The 26,821-nt window shown below is 43.3% G+C and overlaps 1 protein-coding gene across 3 annotated transcripts in view; it reads left to right on the forward strand.

Moving 5' to 3' along the window:
- Positions 1-26,821, forward strand: part of MKLN1 (muskelin 1) — a 390,597-nt gene that overhangs the window by 12,902 nt on the left and 350,874 nt on the right. For all 3 annotated transcript variants that reach the window (XM_034964996.4, XM_063606098.1, XM_063606097.1), the window contains exon 2: positions 19,831-19,952. In XM_034964996.4, coding sequence (XP_034820887.1) covers positions 19,924-19,952 — 29 coding nt within the window. In that variant the 5' untranslated portion in view covers positions 19,831-19,923. The remainder of the gene's footprint in view (positions 1-19,830; positions 19,953-26,821) is intronic.

The raw sequence follows: 26,821 nt of genomic DNA on the forward strand, positions 1-26,821 counted from the left end.
GTGAACCCGGGAGGCGGAGCTTGCAGTGAGCCGAGATAGCGCCACTGCAGTCCGGCCTGGGCGAAAGAGCGAGACTCCGTCTCAAAAAAAAAAAAAGTGTTGCTGCTATCAGGGCCACTGTACAGAATATCAAAGAAGGACATGTTTGACTCTGTTCTAAGAACGTGGAGCTCTTCTACATAATAAAAGAGAGTGTCCTTGAACTAGAAATTTTAGGAAATACAGTAATAGATGTAGTTGAAACAATATTTAAAATGTTATGCCATCCTGTATCATTTAGTTATACCAAAGATCAGCAAACTTTTTCTATTTCTATAAAGGGCCAGAAAGGAAATAATCTAGGCCTTCCTGGCCCTACAGTCTCTGTCTCAGCTACTCAATTCTGCCATTGTAGTGCAAAGCAGCCACAGACAAAATTTAAATGAGTGAACCTGGCCATATTCCAATAAAATGAATTTGAATTTCAAATAATTTTTATGTGTCATAAAATATCATTCTTCTTTTCACATTTTCCAATCATTTAAAAATGTGATGGCCTGGGAAATAGCAAGACCTTGTCTCTACAAAGTACAAATAAAAATAGCTGGGTGTGGTGGCCTGTGACGAGGCGGGGTGGATCACAAGGTCAGAAGTTCAAGACCAACCTGGCCAACATGGTGAAACCCTGTCTCTAGTAAAAATACAAAAATTAGCCAGGCATGGTGGCAGGCACCTGTAATCCCAGCTACTTGGGAGGCTGAGGCAGGAGAATTGCTTGAACCCAGAAGGCAGAGGTTGCAGTGAGCCGAGATTGTGCCACTGCACTCCAGCCTGGGCAACAGAGCAAGACTCTGTCCCAAAAAAAAAAAAAAAATCTATTTCTTACATAGTACAGTACTGGGTATTATGGAGTTGAAGATAAAAGGATAGATAATTGATAAGTAGGTAGGTAGGTAGACTGACAGACAAAAGATCTAGTGACTGATAAGTTCTGTGAGAATTGTTCAGGTGTATCACAGTATCAAGGTATAAATGCAGTCTTTTAAAGCAACAATAGGCAGTCAGACAAAACTAAGTTTAAATCTGAGCTCTTTTGCATCCCAGCTGCATGACCTTGGGGTGATTACATACACCATATAAGCTTCAGTTTCCTCTTTTTGAAATGAGGATAATAACACCTACCTCTCAAGGAGGTTGTGAGAATTAAATAAGATCATGTATGTAAATCAGCAGGTGTAGTCCCTGGGAAATGGTAGACAATGAGTAAATGGTAGCTGTTGTTGTAGTGTTACAGCAATATGAAGGTAGGTAACTTATTCAAAAGAAGCACACAACCAAAGGCAAAGCAGAGTAACCTTGTAAGTCAAGAAGTCACAGACACATATAGAAACCCGCAAACCTGGGGGCTGAACACCTGGCCGAGAACATTTGGCTGAAAATAAAAGCAGAAGTGACATTGTCACAGGAGCATACAATAAGGCACCTGACCAGTTGTCTTGCTTTTGTCTTCCCTAGCAACCAGCTGCTGGGTTGTCTAAGGAGCCCTACTTATAGGTCCAACCCCCAGCCTCCCCAGTACTTAAACGCTGGCTCAGACTGGAGAAAGTCACCATTAGTATCGGCCCCACCATTGTGCTTCCTTTCAGTCAGGTCAGCCATGGGGCCTCAGACATCTGTAGCTCCCTCCTATTGTGCCTCCCCACCCCTCTGCCCAATATGGGTTTCCACCTTGCCCTCAACACCTCAGTCTCTGGTCCTCCTGCCTTGTATCCCAGTCTCCCTTTGGATGTGGGTCCCTGTCTTGAACCCCAGCCTACTTTACCATGATCCTGATGTCTTCTTTAGCTTAGTTCTGACCAGTCATCTTTGCAGAGGGCTGTATTCTGCTGCCTACACCCCTGCTGTGCTCTCCTCAAACCATGGGACATATGCGCCTTCCCCTTTATAGATAACCCATTGCTAGGGTAAGGCTAAACTGCCTGGTATTAACAGCTTCCTGAACTTTATGTGATTAAGAGACACAAGGTTTTGCAGAGGCCAGCTGCCCAAATCCAAGCTGGTTTCTGTATTCATAGCCCGTGCTCTAGGGAGCATCCCCCCACCCTGGTCTTGGCTCATACCCTCTCTCCACTGGCTGTATGCAGTCAACTACTCCTAGCATGCCTTGTGATCCTGTTATGGCAACATCAGTAATGCTTTCCCAATACAAATGACAAAATTATTGGCACAGGGACACGATATAGGGGTAATGGAGAACTTCAGCTTATCTGATATCTACTGACAGTCTCATTCTGCTGAAAAGTGATCGTCAAATAAAGTTGGCATGACTTAAATTTAAACTAATTGCTTACTGAAGAAGTACTATTCTGTGCTTAATTCTAACCAGCTAAGAAAAATATGTTGGCAAAGTAGGAGTGACAAACAACTTAAAATAAGTGACCAGGGCAGCTTTGAATTTGTAATAGCCAAAGAAGGCAATTCTGCACCTGCTAACATGACATGAACAAGAGGAGCAAGTTAAGAGAAAATATGGACACAAGACTCCCTCTGGCCAGGAACTAGGAAATAAAGGGCAAGAGGAGTCATATGATTGGAAGTGTACATTTTTACAAAATCAGTGGTTTAAATGAAGAAAAGACGAGCATCCAAAAAAAGATCAGGCTAGGCACTGTGGCTCACACCTGTAATCCCAACACTTTGAGAAGCCCAGGCAGGAAGATTCCTTGAGGTCAGGAGTTCGAGACCAGCCTGGGCAACAAAGTGAGACTTCTGTCTCTGCAAAAAATTAAAAACAGCCTGGCACGGTGGCTCACGCCTGTAATCCCAGCACTTTGGGAGGCTGAGGCAGGAGAATCACGAGGTCAGGAGATCGAGACCATCCTGGCTAACACAGTGAAACCCCGTCTCTGTTAAAAATACAAAAAAAATTAGCCGGGCGTGGTGGTGGCCGCCTGTAGTCCCAGCTACTCGGGAGGCTGAGGCAGGAGAATGGCGTGAACCCAGGAGGCAGAGCTTGCAGTGAGCCGAGATCACGCCACTGCACTCCAGCCTGGGCAACAGAGGAGACTCCGTCTCAAAAAAAAAAAAAAGATAAATATAAATAAATAAATAAATAATAAATAAATAAAAATCCAGAAGAAAAAGATTAAAAAGATCAATCTGGTTGTTCTGGAAGTGTTCAATTAAGCTTGTACGTTTGAAGGACATGTACAAAAGGCAGGAGAAGGGGTATATAACGAGGCTTCCTTCAAAAAGGAGGGCTCAGATCCGTGAGACCCATGAGAACAATGCCAGAAGGGCTAATGACCAGAGACAGCTGAGGTCTGGGAAAAGTATTGAAGACAATGAATTATGAACTTTTATTTTTGCTTATGTTTATAGTAAAGAATAATAAAGAAGGAAGGATAGTACCATTGAATGGGGCAGACTGTCATATGTGAGTAGTTAAGTGAAAAATAGAGTCATTTAACTATAGCATGTCCTAGATTCTAAGGTACAGATATCCCCCCATGTTTTTAATATTTCTAAAATGAGAATGTAGGTACATTTAACATGGCGGTGTTTTTTGGGAGGGCTCTCAAAACAGCCATTAAATGGTGGTGCATCCTACCATATATTTTTTTTTTTCCCTGATGGAGTTTCACTCTTGTCACCCAGGCTGGAGTGCAGTGGTGCAATCTTGGCTCACTGCAACCTCTGCCTCCCGGGTTCAAGCAATTCTCCTGCCTCAGCCTCCCAAGTAGCTGGAGTTACAGGTGCGTGCCACTGTGCCTAGCTAAATTTTGTATTTTTAGTAGAGATGGGGTTTCACCCTGTTGGCCAGGCTGGTCTTGAACTCCTGACCTCAGGTGATCCTCCTGCCTTGGCCTCCCAAAGTGCTGGGATTACAGGCATGAGCCATCGCATCCGGCCCATATGTTGATCTTAGAATAGAAGAAATATGGCCAGGTGTGGTGGCTTACGCCTGTAATCTCAGCACTTTGGGAGGCTGAGGTGGGCAGTTCACCTAAGGTTGGTAGTTTGAGACCAGCCTGACCAACATGGAAAAACTCCGTCTCTACTAAAAATACAAAATTAGCCATGTGTGGTGGTGCATGCCTGTAATCCCAGCTACTCGGGAGGCTGAGGCAGGAGAATCGCTTGAGCCTGGGAGGCAGAGGCTGCGGTGAGCCGAGATCATGCCACTGCACTCTAACCTGGGTGACAAGAGCAAAACTCCATCTCAAAAAAAAAAAAAAAAAGAAAGAAAGAAAAGAATAGAAGAAAATGGAATTGTTTTTCACTTAGTTCTGCTGGTATCAACCACACTCAGCAGATGAAGGGTCTACTTGGGATCTTGGAAGTGGCAGTGTAGCCAGTGACCACTAACAGGTGGGAAAGAGTCAGAAAGGAGTTTGGAGGCCACACGCAGAGGCATATTATCTCATGGAGCACACAGAGGAGAGTGGGCGAGTACGACTGAAGAACAGGAGTGCAGCAAATATTAGAGACAGGACAAGAAGGAAAAACTGATCAAAACCTCTGAGAAGGGGTAGAGAGAGCCCATTGCCGGCCCACAGAAGCCAAGTCACTGAACATGTGTGTCACAGAAGAGGATGGAATGGAGACAGGGGATATGTGTTGAAAAGATCAGGCATGGCCAAGATGCAAGAAGGAATAAAAGAACTGCTGTGAAGATACTCAGAACAGTGTCTAACATGCAGTCAGATGGGAATGGCTTGCCCTGGGCAGGACATTTTGAACTGTGCCTGGAGCATAGTATGTGTCTACCACTGTGTCCTACCTCTTCTGAATCAATTAAATGATTGACTTAAAGCCCTGGTGCTCCAGGTTCCAACTATGTGGCTTCGATTAACCACATAGAAGTCTCCTCTGGGAAGGTATTTAGATCAGGATGTGGGTTTGCGATCACAGATCAGGAAAAGACATTGTGAACTGGTATAAGCAAGACGCTGAGTATTTTTGTTTTTGTTTGCTTATTTAAAAAATGACAAGGAATGGTCCGAATAAGTAACCAGGGAAAAAGGGAGCCAAAAGCCAGAAACATTACCAGAATAAATTCAGGGGAGAGTTGGAGCTGTGGTCTGTTTCTACTAGGTCTGTGGAACTCATGTTGAAGAAGGAATTTAGAAAACCTATAGATCAGTTGGCTGTGGAGGAAATTGTTCCAACCATATATGAGCAGGCCCCTAGACACTGTGATGTGTCCAAGTGGTCCATATGCAGCTTGAACATAAAGAGAAGGGACAGAAGTATCGCCTCTGATTCAAAAAAAAAAAAAAAACAAAAAATGGAAAAACATGTGGCCAGGAAGAATGGAATGCATTTCAGATGGATTAAAGAATTAAATGTGAAAAGTGACCCATATAATAGGGATGATATGTGCTGAAAAGATGAAAGTAGTGTAAGCATCTTTTGACCTTGGAGTGGTAAAGGCCTTCATGAGCAAAAAAGCAATGGTTTATGGTTTATAAAAGAAAAGCATTGTACTTGAGAGGCTGAAGCAGGAGAATCACTTGAGTCCAGGAGTTTGAATCCAACCTGGGCAACATAGCAAGACTTTGTCTCTAAAAAAGAAGAAGAAAGAAAGGAAAACATTGATATATTTCATTGCTTAGAACTTTTAGCTTATGTAGATAAGGCAGTAGCACAAACAAAATTAAAAGATACATGAGAAATTCTAGATTTTTTTTTCATAGGGTCTTGTTCTGTTGCCTAGGCTGGAATGCAGTTGCACATTCATAGCTCGCTGTAACCTTGAACTCCTGGGCTCAAGCAATCCTTCCAGGTAGCTAGGACAACAGGTGTGTGCCCCCATGTCTGGATAATATTTTTTTTTAGAGATGGGGCGTCCCTATGTTGCCCAGCCTGGTCTCGAACTCCTGGACTCACGTGATCCTTCCCCTTCAGCCTCCGGAGTAGCTAGGACCACACGTGTGTGCCACCTCACCTTTTTTTTTTTTTTTTTTGGTAGAGACAGGATCTTGCTCTGTTGCCCAAGCTAGAGATTCTAGGACTTTATGTATATGACAAGCGGTAGTGTCTTTAACATGCAAACAACTCATACACTTACAAGAAAAAGACAAGATCTCAAAAGAAGAACGGGTAAAGAACAACAAAAGGCAAAAAGGAAAAAAAGGAATTCAACTGGTCAATGAAAATGAAAATGGTCCAGTTTCATTATTAATTAATGAAAATGCAAATCAAAGTAAAACCCAGATGCCTTTGTGCCTAGCAAATTGTAAGAACTTTAAAATGATATCTTACATGGATAAAGAGTCAGGGAAATAAGCACTCTCATACCACATTGGGAATATAAATTGGTATAAACCTTCTGAGAGCAATTTGGTATTGTTTATTAAAAATCTTAACATACACAAACCACTTATTTAACACAGCAATTTCACCTTTAAGACTTCATCCTAAGAAAATAACTACAGGTACTAAGAAAATTTAATGTAGAAGAATATTTAGTGTAGCATTCTTTATAATATTAAATATTTAGAGATAACAAATGTCCAAAAAGAATTATTGCATAAATTTTGTGTATTCCCATGATGAAATCTATGTATCCAATAAAAAGCAGGTTATGGAAGATATCATGACATCAGAAAAAGTTGGTCATTTATTATTTATTATTTAAAGACAGGGTCTCTCTCTGTCACCCAGGCTGGAGTGCAGTGGCCTGATCATAGCTCACTGCAGCCTTGACCTCCTGGGCTCAAGTGATCCTCCTGACTCAGCCTCTGAATTAGCTGGGACTACAAGAATGTGCCACCATACCCTGTGAATTTTTAAAAACTTTTCTTAAAGACAAGGTCTTGCTATGTTGTCCAGATTGGTCTCGAACTCCCAGCCTCAAGGGATCATCCTGCCTCGGCCTCCCAAAGTGCTGAGATTACAGGTGTGAGCCACCATGCCCAGCTAGGTCATTTATTTTTAAATATATTTTCTCAGAAAAAAAGAAAGACTGACCACAGAAAAATATTAACAGTGGCAATATTGTGGTAGTGGATTTATAATTGATTTTATTTTATGGGTGTGATTTCTATAGTTAAATTCACTTCGATAGACATGCGTATTCTTATAGTATGGATAAAGAAGAAATTTAAGATGAAATGGGAGCCAAGGTGAATGATGAAAGGATACATTTAAATTAGACAAAATTTAAATGTAGATGAGATTCAAATTTAAATGAGCTTCAAATCTTCTGATCCATACAAACTGTATCTAGGGATACAAAAGGAACTTCCAGGTATGATTATAGACATGCTATGAGGAATTGCTGAGGATAGAACAAATACCATATGCCTAGGGTTGGGCAACTATGCCAATTTTTAAAAGGGAAAATGGTGGATTCCAGAACCTACAGCCTGATAAGCTTAGTTTGGTTAGGGAAAGAAAGTTGGTATCAACGAGAGCCAACCTGGGTTCACTTAAGTACTTCCAAACCACTCTCATTTCCTTATCTACCATGTGCTTTAAGTCACGTAATCCTCATGCCAGACCTCTAAGGTAGATATTACTACCATTACCCCCACTTCACAGAAGTGGAGCCTGAGGTCATAAATGTCAAGTGATTTGCCCAAGATCCTCTAGCTGGTTTAGTTTTTTCTGTCGATAATGTTAATACGTAAGAAGATGACAGACATATTTGTCATACCTGTCATTGGACACAGGTTTTCAAGGGATACTGGTGAATAATATAATGGACCATGGAACAGTATTATTCAGTATTATTAGTAGATGAAATGTTTTATTATTACATTTATTACTAATGTATTATTAGTAGATAAAATGATTACACACACAAATGTGGATTGGATGAGATGGCTCATGCCTAAAATCCAAGCACTTTGAGATAGACTGAGGCAAGTGGATTGCTTGAGTCCAGGAGTCCTAAGACCAGCCTGGACAACATAGTAAGACCTGTCACTACAAACAATACAAAAATTAGCTGGGTATGGTGGCATGCAAGTAGCCTCCCAGCTACTTGGGAGGCTGAGGTGGGAGGATTGCTTGATTCCAGGAAGTTGAAGCTGCAGTGAGCTATAATCATGCCATTGCACTCCAGCCTGGGCAACAGAGGGAGACCCTGTCTCAAAAAAAAAAAAAAAAAAAAAAGGTTGGGTGTGGTGGCTCACACCTGTAATCTCAGGACTTTGGGAAGCCAAGGTGGGAGGATCACTTGAGCTCAAGAGTTTGAAACCAGTCTGGAAAATATAGTGAGACCTCACCTCTACTTAAATAAATAAATAAATAAATAAATAAATAAATAAATAAATAAAATTTAGCTGAGCCTGGTGGTGTGCACCTGTATTGCCGGCTACTCGGGAGGCTGAGGAGGGAGTATCACTTGAGCCCAGGAGTTCAAGGCTGCAGTGAGCTATGATCATGCAACTGCATCCAGCCTGGGCGATAAAGCAAGACTGTGTCTCAAATTAAAAAGTGCAGATTAATAGGACATTGCTTACCTGGAGTTTTCTAAGCGGTAATAATAACACCACTTCCCAAGTACTTATGTGTAAGGTTCTATGCAAAAACGCTTTTCATTCATCATCTCAGTTAATCTTCCCCAGCAGCTGGAGAAACAGGTATTGTTATCCCCATTTTACAGATGAGCAAACCAAGGCTCAGGATGGTTTATGAACTTGCTTGTAATCACCAGATAGCTAGTGATTAGAAGAGCTCAGATTCGGTCACAGAAAGTCTGGTTTCAGAAGCCATATGCTTAACTATTATACTAAAGTATCTTCTTTTGGTTATTGGCTCCTGTTATGCTCAAATTTTTTTATTAAAAGAAAGATGTATTAATCTTGAGGAATGACTTAAAAGGCATACTTCTGCTAAGGAATCAAAGTTGAGAGAATCAAAGAAAAGGAAGGCAAGAAAACCAACATTTATTGAGAACTTACATCAGGTATTATACTGCCCTGGTTTCAGACTCAGGACCACTTCGCAGTGCAGGTAGTATTAGCCCTATTTTCACTGATAAGCAGGTTGAGACTCAGAGATCACATGACATGTTCTAGGTCACAGGGCTATGTAATAAAACCAGAATTCGAATACAGATCTGTCTGACTCCTAAACCTTTCCACTTTTTACTACTGGCTCATGAAAAGCCAATGTAAAAATACATAATAGTGGGAAAAAGTGTAAAATCTTGCAATTGGCTTTTAAAAGTCAATTGTGTAAATGTTAGATTTGGAAGACATAGTATATCAACATTTCAAGTGCAAAAGATCTCAAGATTTGAGTTGATCATAAAACACCATGAGTCAGCAGTGTGGCTGTGAGAACACTCGTACAATCTCAGGTGGCATTCACAGAAGCACTGTGTCCTGGAAAAGGGAAAGAATGTGCCTACTGGTTTCTAACTGCTTATACCAGATGGAGAGAATTGTGATGAATTCTGAGTGCCACATTTTAAAAGGGACTTTGACAGACTAGGGTATGGTTATCCAGAGGAGAGCAGCCAACTGGTAACAAAAGACACATATACATACATACATATATCCATACATAACGACTGGATTATTTCACAGAGGTGAAATGATTGGGAAAGCCCCAGAGGTGGCTGGAAACTATTCTCAGTTAGCTGGAGGGCTGTCGTATGGAAAAAAAGTCTTCTTATACTTGTGTGGCTCCAGAGGACAAAGCTATGTTTGGAAGGAGGTAGATTTGGGCCAATAAATGAAAAACCAAAGGCCGGGCGCGGTGGCTCACACCTGTAATCCCAGCACTTTGGGAGGCCGAGGCCGGTGGATCACAAGGTCAGGAGATCAAGACCGGCCTGGCCTGGCCAACACGGTGAAACCCCATCTCTACCAAAAATACAAAAATTAGCCGGGCGTGGTGGCAGCGCCTGTAATCCCAGTTACTCATGAGGCTGAGGCAGGAGAATCGCTTAAACCTGGGAGGCGGAGGTTGCGGTGGACCGAGATCAAGCCACTGCACTCCAGCCTGGGTGACAGAGTGAGACTCTGTCTCAAAAAAAAAAAAAAGAAAGAAAGAAAGAAAGAAAGAAAGAAAGAAAACCAGAGCATGACTGTGCCTTGCATATATTTTTAGGCCCTGAAGTACCAAGCTCGATGCTTTAGACATCACAGGCACTCAACAAATATATATTGAATGGAATTGATGTGTTGCTGTACAAAAGCCCAACCAGCTGTCTTGTGGGGTAGCAGGCTCACTAGAGATTTTGAGCAGAAGCTAGATGGCCACTTGTACTCAGGACTCCCATTCCATAAAATAATTCCTACTCCTTGCCCAATTCCACCTTCTTTCCAGCCTTACCTGCTTCCCTCCTGGCAACTTCAAAGACGAGTCTTCACTCAAGCCACTCCAAGCTGACTTCTTTTTTATTTTTTATTTTAATTTTTTTTTTCTTTCTTTCTTTCTTTTTTTTTTGAGATGGAGTCTCACTATGTCTCCCAGGCTGGAGTGCAGTGGCGTGATCTCGGCTTACTGCAAACTCCGCTCCCAGGTTCAAGCCATTCTCCTGCCTCAGCCTCCTGAGTAGCTGGGATTACAGGCACCTGCCACCATGCCTGGCTACTTTTTGTATTTTTAGTAGAGATGGGGTTTCACCATGTTAGTCAGGATGGTCTCAATCTCCTGACCTCGTGATCCGCCCGCCTCGGCCTCCCAAAGTGCTGGGATTATAGGCGTGAGCCACCGCGCCCAGCCTCTATTTTTAATTTTTTTTATAGATGGGGTCTCACTATGTTGACCAGGCTGGTCTCAAATCCTGGGCTCAAGTGATCCTCTTGCCTCAGCCTTCCAAACTGCTGGGATTATAGGCATAAGCCACTACACCCGGCCCAGGTTGACTTCTTTTTTTTTTTTTTATTTGTTTTTTGTTTTGTTTTTTTTTTGAGACGAAGTTTCACTCTTGTCGCCCAGGCTGGAGCACAGTGGTGCAATCTCGGCTCACTGCAACCTCTGCCTCCCAGGTTCAAGCGATTCTCCTGCCTCAGCCTCCCGAGCAGCTGGGATTACAGGCGCCTGCCACCAAGCCCGGCTAAGTTTTGTATTTTTAGTGGAGACGGGGTTTCACCATGTTGGCCAGTCTGGTCTTGAACTCCTGACCTCAGTTGATCCACCTGCCTTGGCCTCCCAAAGTGCTGGGATTACAGGCATGAGCCAACGCGCCCGGCCAGCTGACTTCTAATTCTCTAGAAACTGTGCTCATCAGGTCTTCTAATTACTAAGCCTTATCTTATACCTGGTCTGACCCCAGAGAGAGCTGTTGATCATTTTCTCTGGGAAGGTCTCATGTCTCTTTCCTTGCAGACCTCCCTCTGTCCCACTCTCATGCCCCATCTTTTCTCCTTTCCAGTCTATTGCCAGGGTCCTTCTCCACTGACAGCTGCCTCAGGCTTTTTTTCAGTGTTCTTTGCTTGGTCCTTTTCATTGTTTGTCTGCCCCCAAGATATCCTATTTATTACGAGGACTGAGCCACTGATGGGCCCGGACTCCTGAACCTATGCATTCAGTCCAGACCTCTCTCCTGATCTGCAGACCTGTCATTCATTTGCACTGGATATCCCACAATTACTGTGAGCTTCATATCCTGTTCAGCATCCCCTCTGCACTTGCTCTCCTTCCCGCCTTTAGCTTCGTCAGTGTCATTGCACTTCAACCTCGGCCCGTCTCTCCTACTCCCAAACCTCTATCTAATTGATAACTGTGTCTTCAGTGCTACTTCTAAATCCCCCTTGGACTTGTTACTACCCTTCACCCCACTGCTGCTATGGTGACTCAGACCTTAATCCCTTCTTTAGACTATTACAGTAGTCTTCTAATTGGCTTTGCTGGCTCAGTCTTCATCCTGCCACTAAAGTTTTTAATTTTTTAAAATATGAATGAGCACATCTTTCCACTCTTTAAGAAATGCTGATAGTTACTGTCTTCAGTATCAAGTCCAGATTCCCTAGCTGTAATCAAGGTTCCTCGCAATATAGCCACAACATACCTTAGCATTGATTTCTAGCCCACATCAGACTTCTCTCTTTTCTTGGAACAGTTTTCCCTCTCCACACCTTTGTGCCTGTTTTCATCCTATTCCTCTTACAAAAAAGCCACTCTTCTCTCCTTGCCAACTCATCTCCTCCTTCAGTGGTTCTAGGAAAAGAATCCACTTCCTGTTTCTTGTTTTTTGTTTGTTTTGAGATAGCATCTTGCTCTGTCGCCCAGGCTGGAGTGCAGCAGAGCGATCTCGGCTCATTGCTACCTGCGTCTCCCAGGTTCAAGTGATTCTTCCGCCTCAGCCTCCCGAGTAGCTGGGACTACAGGCGCCCACCACCACGCCCGGCTAATTTTTGTATTTTTAGTAGAGACGGGGTTTCACCATGCTGGCCAGGCTGGTCTCAAACTCCTGACCTCAGGTGATCTGCCCTCCTCCTCCCAAAGTGCTGGGATTACAGGCATGAGCCACTGCGTCTGGCCTCTCTTCCACTTCCGCGTCAGGAGTTTAGGGACGCATCAGAGTGAGAAATATGGTATTTAAGGCAATGGACTGGATTGACAATTGCAGAGGGACAAGCCCAATGGGGCTGCCAATATTCAGACATTGGGAAGGGCCCAGCCAAAGAGACTGCGAGGGAACAATGAGGTAGGAGGGAACCTAGTGAGGTGTGATGGAAGATAAGGGTAGAAAGTGTTTTATCAGAAGGGGTGAACATTGTGCCAAGAGTCTGCTGAGAGGAGTAAGATGAAGACTGTGAATTTGGATTTGATGTCATGGAGGTCATTGCGAGCTTCATCGGTGTGTTTTCAGTGGAGTAATAGGGGCAAAAGGCTGACTGGATTGGCTTCAAGAGATAGGCAGAAATGACGAAGTAGATGCTTGTTGAACGGGTAAAAGTCGGATAAATGAAGAAATAATGTCTTCGAGAGGATCCCATGATAGATCATGAACCAAAATAGATAAATGAGTTATTCTGAGTCTCTGAAAAACTCCTGAGTAGAAACAACGATGTGATTTCAGGGTGCAAAGCTTTGCGTAAGTGACAAGGGAATTCAGGTGGGATTACTCAGGCAGTAGGGTGAGTCTAGGGAGGGCTGTTTATGAGTTCTGTTGTGCTTGCAATTTTATCTCCTCCTGGCCTCAGTTCATGAAGGCCTTCATGCAAGACTTCTCAGAGGGGGGCCTCAGGGACGAGCTGTCCCTGCAGGGACTTGGGTGTAGGATTTTGAGAGATTATTTTCAAACACCTCTTGCAGGCATGTGGGGTTCCTGAGAATAAGCCTTTCAGGCTGACTTCCGCCCTTTTTGGGGAGTGAGCAGCACCAAGTCTGCCTGGTCAGGAAGAGGTGAATGTGGAAAACCTGATCCATCCAACATAGTGTATTTGAAAATGCTGTACTTCAAAATGTTTCTCTATAAAAATGTTATATTGAAATAATAATGGAGATGGACCAAGTGGTCGCCTAGATTTGATGAATAAGCAGGCTGTTTATAGCAGTTCCCCACTGGAGTACAACAGTAATGAAGTTTGAAGAATACAAACCTGGGTAGACCAGACCCAGACTTTGATTTTGTGTTGTTCCCTGTGACATTTTCCTCAAATGGTCAAAGCTTCAAAAGGCACTTTGGTACCGATTCCATATAGAATGTGTTTTTACTTACATGACTGAGGACAATACATTTCCCTTCATAGAAGCATTTTTGGGGATGTCCAGGGCCCAGACTGTGAAACAGAACCAGCCATAAAGTAACTGAACAACTCCCGTTGTACCACATGTCCTGCCGTTCTCCAAATGCATTGTCTGCTCTTATTTGTTGGTGTCTTTGCCCACGCTGTTCCCTGGAACACCCAAATGCCCTTCGTCCTGGCATGCTTAGCTCTGGGAGGACCTTCTGCAGGAGGCCTTCCTCACCCACTCATACAAAGACAGAGCCCCAAACCACATTTGCGTGTAGTTCAATTGCCACACCTACCACAGTGAACTTCAGTGGTTTTCTCTTCTGGCTTTCCCATTGGACTGTGAGTTTCTTGAAGCCTGTGACTTTGTCTTAATTCTGGGGTTCCTAGGTTATTTTTTTGCATGCCACCACACCCAGCTACGGGGTCTCCCTGTGTTGCCCAGGCTGGTCTTGAACTCCTGGGCTTAAGTAATCCACCCACCTCGGCCTTCCAAAATGCAGGGGTTACAGGTGCGAGCCATCACACTTGGCCCTTGATCCTATTTCTATCCTGTGCATCTAGAATAGCGCCTGTACAGTTTGAGCACATTATCGTGTTTGTTGAATAGTTGCATGAAGGCTGGAGAGTGTGGATGAATGAATATATAAAAAGATCAGAAAAATGTTACCCCCCAAATTGAAGCTAATAAAAGAAAAAGAGTGTCAATGACTTTACATATATGCAGAATTTGTACCTATAATGGTTTTTTCCACATCCAGTTGAGACAAGATTATTGCAACGTAATGTGTATGGAAAGGGGAGTGATCCATCCTGTGACTTGTACTGTGTGTGGCACAAGATTGTGGAATCATGCTGATGAACATCAGAGTTGGGTAGTAGGGATTGATTGGTTTAATTCTAGATTTGTGAGAGAGATGTGATCTGTGAACATGAACTTTTTTTGTTTTGTTTTGGTTTTGTTTTTGTTTTTTGAGATGGAGTCTTGCTCTGTTGCTGAGGTTGGAGTGCAATGGCGCAATCTCGGCTCACTGCAACCTCCACCTCCTGGGTTCATGCAATTCTCCTGCCTCAGCCTCCCAAGTAGCTGGGATTACGTGCATGCGCCACCATACCCGGCTGATTTTTGTATTTTTAGTAGAGATGGGGTTTCACCATGTTGGCCAGGCTGGTCTTGAACTCCTGACCTCAGGTGATCCACCTGCCTAGGCCTCCCAAAGTGCTGGGATTACAAGTGTGAGCCACTGCACCCGGCCAGAACACATGAACATTTTGGTCCCTGTCTTGTCTTTTCTTTCTTTCTTTACTTTTTTTTTTTTTTTTTTTTTGACAGAGTTTCGCTCTTCTTGCCCAGGCTGGAGTGCAATGGCGTGATCTCGGCTCACCGCAACCTCCGCCTCCCGGGTTCAAGTGATTCTCCTGCCTCAATCTCATGAGTAGCTGGGATTAACGGCATGTGCCACCACGCCCAGCTAATTTTGTATTTTTAGTAGAGACAAGGTTTCTCCATATTGGTCAGGCTGGTCTCAAACTCCAAACCTCAGGTGATCTACCCACCTCTGCCTCTGCCTCCCAAAGTGCTGGGATTACAGGTGTGAGCCACTGCGCCTGGCCAGAACACATGAACATTTTGGTCCTTGTTATTTCTTTTAAGCAAAATATTTTTTCTTTTAAAATTGGAGCACAAGGTACACCTTAATAAATATGTTTCTTTGAAGCATCATTTCATTATTCATGGTTTTTAAATTTTTCATAAAAAATTTTAAAAATAAACCAGCCGTAACACCTCTGAAGTGGAAGTTACATTGAACCAGTCATTTCATTTCCAGGTGCCTTGGTCTCTTTCATGCATAATTTGTAAAATGATAATAGCCCTTACTAGTATTTACATTGTAAAAGTGTTGTTACTGTAAATTAGATAGTCTAAAATGGGTTATGATGCCTTCTTTGAAAGACAAGCATTACACACAAATGAGGTATTATTATTTAGTTTTGCCTTTTCAAGCTCGTTAAATGAGAATTAGATGAAAACTCTGCTTTAAGCAATATTCAGCGGGTAAGTGACTATTGACTTGAGTGAAATGAAAAAAAAAATTCTTCAGCTGAAAACTCAGTTTGTACAGCCTAGCCTATCTGTGCACGGGCAGAAATAGTGTATTTATATGGGATGTTTACCAGTGTTCTTTATCTCCTCTCTGTGCTATAATCACAAACTGAAGACAGTTAAGCCTTTCAGTTCAGTCATTGTATGCGTCTTGGAAAACCTAAGTCATCTGGAATGATTACAACTTAGAAATAATGTTTCCATGAATCAAGTCATGCTGCTAGCTTTCTTACTGATTTAGGGCCTAAATTAACTGTGCTAGGCCTTCGCTTCCACTCCTGGTTCTTAGGATGGGGGACCTATTGCTGCAGTGTTTCAGGTTAGTTACCACTAAGGCCTATGTGCACCTCATTATCACCCCCAACCAGGCCCAGGGCTTTCCTATCTTCTTCCTGGAATACAGGGATAGGATGGCAAGAGAAGGGGTGTTTGGAAATAAGATGTGAGGAATTGTGGATATCAGAAATTTCATGGGAAGGTCTGAGGTCTGAAACAGTACCCTGGGAGGATTCAGGGTAACAGAGAGCCGGTGGTGAGGGACCCATCCTTACAGCATCATTGTGGCCTCTGTGTGGTCTATTGGCTCTAACCCATTTTTGGCCCCTGCTCTTAGACTCCCCCCGTCCCTCCCCTCTCATTCAAACCCCTTCTGGTGTCCATCCATTAGGCCTTGACTCACCTTCGCTCCCCAGGGCCAACCTTCAGCATTGCTTGCAGTTATAGTCATCTGCTTTCCACCTGACCCATTTATTTTGGCTTCTGGATTTTGCTCCTAGAGAGGCCCCCTGCTTGGATAGCTGCCTGGCCAGCTGCAGAGCCAGCTGTTTGTTCCAGACTCCAAGGTGACTACACTCCTCTCCTCTCCCTCTGACTGGTCCTGATACATGGGCTGTGACAAGAAGTGAGAGATAGTGACAGTGTGACAATTGTGTCAGAACAGATTCATCCCTCTGTAGGTCATCTCAGCAGTGGACTGCTCAGAGTTCAGGTACACATTCATGCTTCACAGTGGGCCATGGACCAGAAAGTCTGTGTGGACCTCAGAGGCCTAGGGACAGGGGCGGGTACAGAAGAAGAGTTAGGAGGAGGACACGAAAGGCTAATTTGGTTTGCTCTGCAGTTTTGGCCAAGACCAGTACTGGTTTTTGGGCTACTGTTCAACAGACAGGCCATGTCCTTCAAGAGCATTGGCATGAGGTCAGCTGAGCTGACACGCAGGTGGTAAGGGACCTCAGAGATCCTCTGAGGTGAGCCTAATGGTGGCCCACCTTCCTTGCCCTTGGAAAGAAATTTAGGGATTATGTCTTCCACTTTTAAGGCAAACTTTTTGAAACAGGTGTCTGCATCCATTGGTTCCATTTACTCTTCAACTCACTCTGACCTGACTGCTGCCTCCCTGGACCCTGCTCTCTGCCAAACTGGTCAGATATCTCCATGGTACTCACCTGTGGGTGCTTCTTAGTCTTTTTCTTGCTCGATGTCTTGATAGCATTTGCCTTTGTGGACCACACCCTACTCCTTGAAACATGCTTTTCCCTTGTTCTCTGGATACCTCACAATTCTTTTTTCCCTACCTCTCTGGCTACACCTTCTCGCTCTTTTTTTCAGGGGTCCTTTCTCTGCTCATGTCATACAGCTTGGATATTTGTGTCCTCCAAACCTCATGTTGAAATTTCATCCCCAGCATTGGAGGTGGGGCCTGGTGGGAGGTGTTTGGATCATGGGGGTGGATCCCTTATGAATGGCTTGGTGCCTTTCTTGCTGTGATGAGTGAGTTCTTGCTCTATTAGTTCACATGAACACTGATGTTCAAAAGAGCAACACCTCCTCTTCTCACTCTTGCTCTCTCTCTGGCCATGTCATGTGACATGCCTGGTCCCCTTCACCTTCTGCCGTGAGTAAAAGCTTCCTGAGATCTTGCCAGAAGCAGATATGACTGCCATGCTTCTTATACAGCCTGCAGAACTGTGAGCCAAATAAACCTTTTTTCTTTAGAAATTACCCAGCTTCAGGCATTCCTTTTAAGCAACACAGAATGAACTAACACACCATCCTTTTTGTTTTGTTTTGTTTTCTGAGACAGAGTCTCGCTTTGTCGCCCAGGCTGGAGGGCAGTGGCACGATCTTGGCTCACTGCAATCTCCGCCTCCCAGGTTCAAGCAATTCTTCTGCCTCAGCCTCCCGAGTAGCTGGGACTACAGGCGCGTGCCACCATGCCTGGCTAATTTTTTTGTCTGTATTTTTAGTAGAGATGGGGCTTCACCGTGTTAGCCAGGATGGTCTCCATCTCCTGATCTCGTGATCCACCCACCTTGGCCTCCCAAAGTGCTGGGATTACAGGTGTGAGCCACTGTACCTGGCCTATACCATCCTTTATTTAAGCTTTGGTGTTATTCTGTCTTCTCTCTTTTTCTCTGCTCCTACACACCCTCCCAGGGCATCTCATTCATCGCTGTGAAGTCTCTTGTTGTCTGTCATGTATAGATGACTCCTAAATGGATATCCTCCGATTTCTAGATCAAACTGCTTGCTGTTGCTCTGAATGTTCCCCAGTCATCACAAAACAAACACGTCAAAGGCTTAACTCAGCACCTTCTCTCCAAAATCTCCTCAATTTCCTCTTCATATTTTTGCTGTCTTAGTGAATGATATCCACTATCCACCAAGTTGTCTAAGTCAAAAACCTGATCTCCAGTCCGGACTTTGCCCTCTTCAAAACTCCAACATGTAATCTATCACGACTTTCAGTAGATTCTACCTCCTCTAGAATGTGGCTTGTACATTTCTCCATAATTTGGTGCTGCTCACCTTTCCAGTCTCATCTCTGACCACTCTAAGACTCTCTAAACTACTTTTAGTACTCACATACTCAGCATGCATAATCATTCATGTTCTTTCCAAAATGTACGTATGTTGTGCCCTCCACCCAAAACAGACTTCCCCACCTCTTTATTTGGTTAACTCCTTCACACCTTGTAAGTGTCTGTGTACAAGTCACTAACTTCCAATTTTCCCTAAATCTGGGTTAGGTTACCTCCTAGGGCTCTCAGTACTTATCTCTTCATAACACACTTCTCTATCACAGCTGACTTTCCTGTTTCTACCGTGCCCTGTCCTGTGAGGTTCCTGTAAGTGCTTACGGGGACCTTATTTTTTCTATTCACCTTTGTATTCCTAACACCAACAAAGTATTTGGTACAAAAAACAGATGCTCAAGAAATGAATGAATGTGAATGGCAAAGGTATCATTGTGAAAATATAAATTAAATTTCCGGCTGGGTGTGGTGGCTCACAACAGTAATCCCATCACTTTGGGAGGCCAGGACAGCAGGGTTGCTGCAGCCCAGGAGTTTGAGACCAGCCTGGGCAACATGGCAAATCTCTCTCTACAAAAACAAAAAAAAGGCAGGGCACGGTGGCTCACGCCTGTAATCTCAACACTGGGAGGTCGAGGTGGGCAGATCACCTGAGGTCAGGAGTTTGAGACCAGCCTGGCCAAAATGGCAAAACCCTGTCTCTACTAAAAATACAAAAAACACATTAGCCGGATGTGGTGGTGTGTGCCTGTAATTCCAGCTACTCGGGGGGCTGAAGCAAGAGAATCGCTTGAATCTGGGAGGCGGAGCTTGCAGTGAGCCAAGATCGCGCCACTGTACTTCAGCCTGGGTGACAGAGCGAGACTCCATTTCAAAAAAAAAAAATTAAAATGATAATAATAATTAAAAAAAATTAGGCCGGTCGCGGTGGCTCATGCCTGTTATCCCAGCACTTTGGGAGGCCGAGACGGGCGGATCACAAGCTCAGGAGATCGAGATCATCCTGGTTAACACGGTGAAACCTCGTCTCTACTAAAAATACAAAAAATTAGCTGGGCGTGTAGGCGGGCGCCTGTAGTCCCAGCTACTCGGGAGGCTGAGGCAGGAGAATGGCGTGAACCCGGGAAGCGGAGCTTGCAGTGAGCTGAGATCGCCCCACTGCACTCCAGCCTGGGCAACAGAGCAAGACTATGTCTCAAAAGAAAACAAAAAAGGAATTGCAAGCAGAGGGCAATTAATAGAGGTAGACTTCACATCTGTCCCTTGTGGGCTTCTTTTCCAGAGTTCCATATCCAGACTCTCAAACCATGTTTTGGGATCATCCAAACATTCCATCCTCCTGACTCCATAAACTATTGGATTCATAACCTGCTCCATGCTTGAAAACATGGGGATTGGAATTCGGTAAGTGTTGATGTTTTAGTTTTTTCTTTCTTTAGTTGTCAAAAAAGTACTGTACCTATATAGTAATGCTTTTCAAATTCTTCTCTCTGGAGTCTTCATCAGAAGATGTGACTGGAGTCCTGACTAGTCTAGTTGTTTTCACAATGTTTGAATATGCTATGTGTACAAAGAAATGTTGTGAAGTCTTCTGAGGAATTCCATCCTTTCACATTTTCTCCTCTGTTTCATGAGTATTTAAATTATTTGGCTGGGCGCAGTGGCTCATGCCTGTAATCCCAGCACTTTGGGAGGCCGAGGCAGGCAAATCACGAGGTCAGGAGTTCGAGACCAGCCTGGTTAACATGGTGAAACCCCATCTCTACTAAAAATACAAAAAATTGCTGGGCATGGTGGCAGGTGCCTGTAATTCCGCTACTTGGGAGGTTGAGGCAGGAGAATCGCTTGAACCCAGGAGGCAGAAGTTGCAGCGAGCCAAGATCGTGCCACTGCACGCCAGCCCAGGCGACAGTGCGAGACTCCATCTCAAAAAAAAGAAAAAATTCTTCATCATTGCTCTATTGATATTTTCTAAAGTGACTTCACATAGAGAAAAGTGGATTTTTGGCTGGGCACAGTAGCTCATGCGTGTAATCCTAGTGTTTTGGAAGGCCAAGGCAGAAGGATTGCTTGAGGCTGGAAATCCAAGATCAGCCTGGGCAACATAGCAAGACCCCATCTCTACAAAAATTTAAAAATTATCTAGGACTACAGGTGGCATGTGCCTATAGACCCAGCTACTTGGGAGGCTGAGGCAGGAGGATCACTTGAGCTCAGGAGTTCAAGGCTGCAGTGAGCCATGATCACAACACTGCACTCTAGCCTAGGCAACAGAGCAAGACCTTATCTCAAAAAAAATAAAAATAAAAATAAAAGTGGATTTTGAGAATCAGAAAGACTTGCTGCCCACTCTGGGCCAGTTTAATAATGCAGGACATGTGTAGTTCAACCATACTCCAAAAACAACTCTGTTTTAGCCATACTGCCTATCGTCAACCCCACTGCATCCCCACTGTCAAATTTCTCTAGCCCCATAACTGATTTTGTTTTTCATAACACTTCTTTGTTTGTTGTCTACCTCCTTTCCTAGAATGTAAGCATTATGAGGGCAGGCAATTTTTTTGTTCAGCACTAGATGCTCAGCACTTGGAATAGTAACTGGTACACAGAAGGCACTCAGTAAATATTTTTTGATTGAATGAATGATGTATTTTAAAAGTTTTTCTTTTGGCCGGGCTCAGTGGCTCACACGTATAATCCCAGCACTTTGGGAGGCTGAGGCGGGCGGATCATGAGGTCAGGAGATCGAGACCATCCTGTGAAACCCCGTCTCTACTAAAAAAAAAATACAAAAAATTAGCCGGGCGTGGTGGTGGGCGCCTGTAGTCCCAGCTACTCGGGAGGCCAAGGAAGGAGAATGGCATGAACCCGGGAGGCGGAACTTGCAGTGAGCCAAGATCATGCCACTGCACTCCAGCCTGGGTGACAGAGCAGGACTGTGTCTCAAAAAAAAAAAAAGTTTTTCTTTTTAATTTTTATACTTTTAAAAATAGAGATGAGGTTTTGCTATGTTACCCAGGCTGGTCTTGAACTCCTGGCCTCAAGCAATCCTCCTGCCTCAACCTCCCAAAACGCTGGGGTTACAAGTACATTTTTGAGCCACCACACCTGGCCCTTGTGTTTTGTTTGTTTTTTTCTTTTTAAAGAGGCTGATGCAGGCTGGGTACAGTGGCTCACACCTGTAATCTCAGCACTTTGAGAGGGTGAGGTGGGCGGATCACCTGAGATCAGGAGTTCAAGACCAGCCTGACCAACATGGAGAAACCCCGTGTCTACTAAAAATGCAAAATTAGCCAGGCGTGGTGGCACACGCCTGTAATCCCAGCTACTCAGGAGGCTGAAGCAGGAGAATCGCTTGAATCCAGTAGGCAGAAGTTGCAGTGAGCCAAGATTGCACCATTGCACTCCAGCCTGGGCAACAGGATTGAAACTCCATCCCCCAACCAGCAACAACAACCACCACCACAACAACAACAACAAAAAAGAGGCTGATGCATATTCGGATCTCCAGGGATCTAATGAAAATCTGCTTTTCCCCCGAACACTTATATCGATGACTAAGACAATAACGTTGATGGCCTGCCGAACAAATTTACAGATGACACACACTAGAAAGAATTACAAACAGGTTGGAGGATACAATCAGATTCTCTCCCCACCCCCAATCCTGACAAAATGTAATAATGAATCATGTCAAACAATATAGAGTTTAATGTGTACCAATATAAAGTACTCAAAGATCCTCGAATTGTACAAGTACTGAGTGGGGGCGAGGTGGCTTACAGCTACACACGGCAGGAAGATTTACAGTCTCCTGTTGATTGTAAGAAGATGAGTCAACACAGTGGGATGTAGCTTTAAAAAAAATCAATCTTTTGTTGTATTAATAGAAATGTAACGTTCGAGAGGGGAACTAGTTCTCTAGTACTCACTGATGATCAGACCACATTTATTGTGTTTTATGAATTCTGGGCTTCAGACATTCAGAGACATTGATCAACAAAGGATTATATGGGAAAAATAAAAATGATAATAAGAAATCTGGTGCACAGAGTTATTCAGAAATAACAAAAAGATCCAAGGTTTTATGTAGGTGTGTAAGGGGGATGGTGATAACTAGCATATGTAGCTACCTTTCAAAGTTTGAGGTCTATCCGGCAGAGGAGAGATTTGATCTCTTCTGGGTAATCCCAAATGGCAGATTGAGGGCCAATGAGTGGAGATGTAAGCATGTACATTTCAACCCATTAACATTGGTCAACTGTTAGATTTGCCTAGCAGACAAATGGACAACCACTGGAGGTAGTAAATTCCCTGACCCTGGTGCCCGGAAGTGGGGCAGTCATGCCCCATTCACTGGGTACATTTGTGATAGAAGTTCAAACACTAGGGTGAGGAAGTGAGGAGAATAGATTTGTTTATAATAGCAAACACATAGTGAGTGTGTACTGTATGGCAAACACCATAATACGTGATTAATGAGGTTGTCATTTCTAATACATCAATCCCACTAGCTCATTTTACAGATGAGAAAGTGAGGCTTAGAGGGATTAAGCAATTTGCCCAAGGTCTTACACCTTGGTACAAAGCAGATCTAGGATTTGAACCCAGGCAGTCAGATCCCAAACCTTAATTATTATTCTATGAGGACCCTAAGGTGGGCACGGTGGTACACGCTTATAGTCCCAGATACTGGGGAGGCTGAGGCAGGAGAATCACTAGAATCCAGGAGTTCAAGACCGCAGTGAGCTATGATCATGCCACTGCACTCCAGCTTGGGCATCAGAGCGAGACATTGTCTCTAAAATAAGTAAATAAAAATAAAAGTAAAGTATAAGGACTTTCACTTCTAGAAAGCCGTTCTTTCCCACCTTGAGATCCTATCACTCTAATGAAATAATCAAACCGAGGAGTTTATCTCAAAGGGTGGATGATTCTATAGTACATAGATTCCCTCTATATGTAATATGCAGGAACTGTATTAGTCTGGCCATTTGCCACTTGGGTATACTGTGTGGAGCCCAGCATAGGACTTGGCACACAGTAGGTGCTTGCTAATTATTTATTAAGTGAAAAGAATGAACAAATGCAACAAATACAACATTGGCGGGATCTGAAATGACAGAACCTCAATATATTGTGCCTGAAGAAAAGCACATTTCTGGGTGGTCTACTGAGGACCCTCAGCAAAAGTGATAATCCGTCATTCCCGGCAAAGGCCTTGAGAATTCCTGTGCAATTGTTTGAACGATATTCATTTAAACAAATATTTATTGAATACTGGTCCTGTACCAGGTATGTCCAATGTGTGAAGGATGCAGAGGTGAATTGGAGGATGTGCTGTCAGTGGGGGAGAAGGCAGGTGGGCAAATCCTTACAGTACCTTGTGACAAATGCTATAGCAGTTGCGTGTATGTTTTTTAAGTATGATGGAAGCAAAGAACAGAAAGGAAATGATTCTGCTAGGTTAAAGGAGTCATCTGATATTTGATTATGTTTTATTTATTTATTTACTTTTATTATTATTAATTTTTTTTGAGATAGGGTCTCCCTCTGTTGCCCAGGCTGGAGTGCAATGGCACAGTCTCAGCAACCTTCATCTCCTGGGTTCAAGCGATTCTTCTCCCTCAGCCTCCCAAGTAGCTGGGATTACAGGCACCTGCCACCACACCCAGCTATTTTTTTTTTTTTTGTATTTTTAGTAGAGACAGGGTTTCACCATGTCATGCTAGTCTTGAACTCCTGACCTCAGGTGATCCACCCGCCTCGACCTCCCAAAGGGCTGGGATTATAGGTGTGAGCCACTGCCCCCAGCCGTTGATGATGTCTTAAAAATAGCTTCCACATGTATGTTACTTGAGTTTATTCAGTCTTCATAAAGACCATGTGAGATTGTGACCCCTTCTTGTACAGAAGATGAAATAGAGTCTTACAGAGCTTAGGTGAGCTCCCCAGGGTCATATAGCTAGTAATAATAATTGCCCACATTGATTGAGTGTTTAGAATATCTGCGACTCTGTTCTAAACCATCTTAAGACATTTAATCTTCTAAGGTAGTTATTGACATCATCACCATTTTACAAATAAGAAAACCAAGTCACAAGATTTAAGAGACTTGCCTACAGTCACATAGCTAGAAAGTGGAAAACCAGGATTTCCACCCACACAGTCTGACTTTAGCAGGCAGACACTGATCCACTGCACTAAATTGCCTTGTCTGGTTCCCCAAAGAGCTGGAACTGACACACTTGGACTCTGATTCCAAGTTCAGTTCTCTTTCAAGTGACCCTGCTCATTAGCAGATACTGCATCCAAATGAGAAGAAATGGTCATGTGGATACAAGGAGGCTTGTGTAGTTCCTGCATCTGTGGTATGGTGCTGTGGTGGGAGGGCTATGGTGAAGTCTGTAACATGCATGAACTTAAGCACTGACAAGCATTATGGCACAAGCTTTAGATTTTCTATGTTTTAGGTATTCAGGGTTTTTTCAGGGCAGTCAGATTTTTTTCTTTCATTTTGTTTTTGAGACAGAGTTTCGCTCTGTTGCCCAGGCTGGAGTGCAGTGGCATAATTATGGGTCACTGTAACCTGGAACTCTTGGGCTCAAGTGATCCTCCCGCCTCAGCTTCTCGAAGAGCTGAGATTACAGGCATGAACTACCACATCTGCAGAATTTGGCCTGTTCTCCAGGCCAGCATCCTAGGCTCTATGGACTATGACTTGTTACTCATAGGAACTAGCCACCAACACTTACCCTGCAGCCTTTTGGCTGGTTTAAATTTTTCTAAAAAGAAGACAAGACATAAAACATTAAGAATGAAACAAGTTAAATTCAATACCTATATATTAACAGGAATGGAATACCGAAATGGAGAAATAAAGCACATAATTGTTTAAATTGCCCAGCTTTCTCTCCATAATAAAAATTATTGGATTGAAAAACCATTCAGGGATGGACACGGTGACTCATGCCTGTTCTCCCAACACTTTGGAGGTCAAGGTGGGAGGATCACTTGAGCCCAGGGGTTTGAGACCAGCCTGGGCAACATAGTGAGACCCTGTCTCTAAAAAAATTTAGAATTAGCCAGGTGTGGTGGTGCACAGCTGTAGTCCCAGCTACTTGGGAGGCTGAAGTGGAAGAATCACTTGAACCCCAGGAGGTCAAGGCTGCAGTGAGCCACGATTGTGCAACTACACTCCAGCTTGGGTGACAGGGTGAGACCCAGTCTCCAAAGAAAAAAGAAGAAGAAAAAGAAAAATAGTTCAATCTAATATTATTGTGCCTTAACAATTAAGTTGGTCTGGCTCTGTGGCGAATCTGAGAAAGAATTGGTTTTTAAAACGAATGAAGGAGTTTCCTTCTTCTTTAATAATTACTACTTATATTAATGTGGACATGACCTATATGATCGAAGATATTGTGTCTTTAAAATGGCCATCTCTCAGAATTTTTGGAGATTTGGTCATTTTAAAATCAGTCGCAGGCTCGGATTTCTGGGGCAGGCGGTGGGGCAGAAAAGGTCAGTGTTGTTTGGTATTCAACGCAGGTGGGGTTTCGGTATGGCTTGGTTTTTAGCGTTTTGTTTTGCCATTTATGGAGATTTAGTAGATTCAACTGATTACCTTGGCCTTTGTGTTTGTGGATTTCTATTTTCTTGGCTTCAGTTCCTTGGAAACGTTTGTTTTGATGGTGGCAGGAGAGCTGGTTTAGTCATGTTTTATTTTTGTTGTTCCTATTTATTTCTAATATCCTTTACTTCAAGTCCACTTACAAAGTATCATGTAACCTGTCTTTATGCCTCCACAAATGAAATGTTCCTAGTAGCAACTCTAGTGTAACCTTATAGGAATAGTTAATTTGATGCCCAGTTGATGCCCATCGAGATGGTTCTGTAGTATTAGAACAAGGGTATGTTTTGGAAATTATGTTTGAAATTTATCATTGGATTTAGCATTTAGCAAATGAAATTTCAAGTGTCTGAGATCAACAAGTAGCCATATTCATATAAACATATTTTCCTTTTCATTGCTGAGTCAACAAAAGTTGGAAAATTATTTTCTCACACATATTCCATTCTTCAACTAAACCTGAAGGTAAATTACTTTTAAAAACCACATTCCAAACAAACAGTTTTTCATAAAGCTATGAGTACATGAATAGAGTGGGCCCCACTGGCATTTGGGATGTACATGTAATTAGAACTCTCAGTTTTTCAAACATGTAATTTACTACAGTTGAGGTTTTTAATTCTTAACTTTGAGTCCATTGGGA

This window comes from Pan paniscus, chromosome 6 (genome assembly GCF_029289425.2).
Source record: "Pan paniscus chromosome 6, NHGRI_mPanPan1-v2.0_pri, whole genome shotgun sequence".
Lineage (NCBI taxonomy): Eukaryota > Metazoa > Chordata > Mammalia > Primates > Hominidae > Pan > Pan paniscus.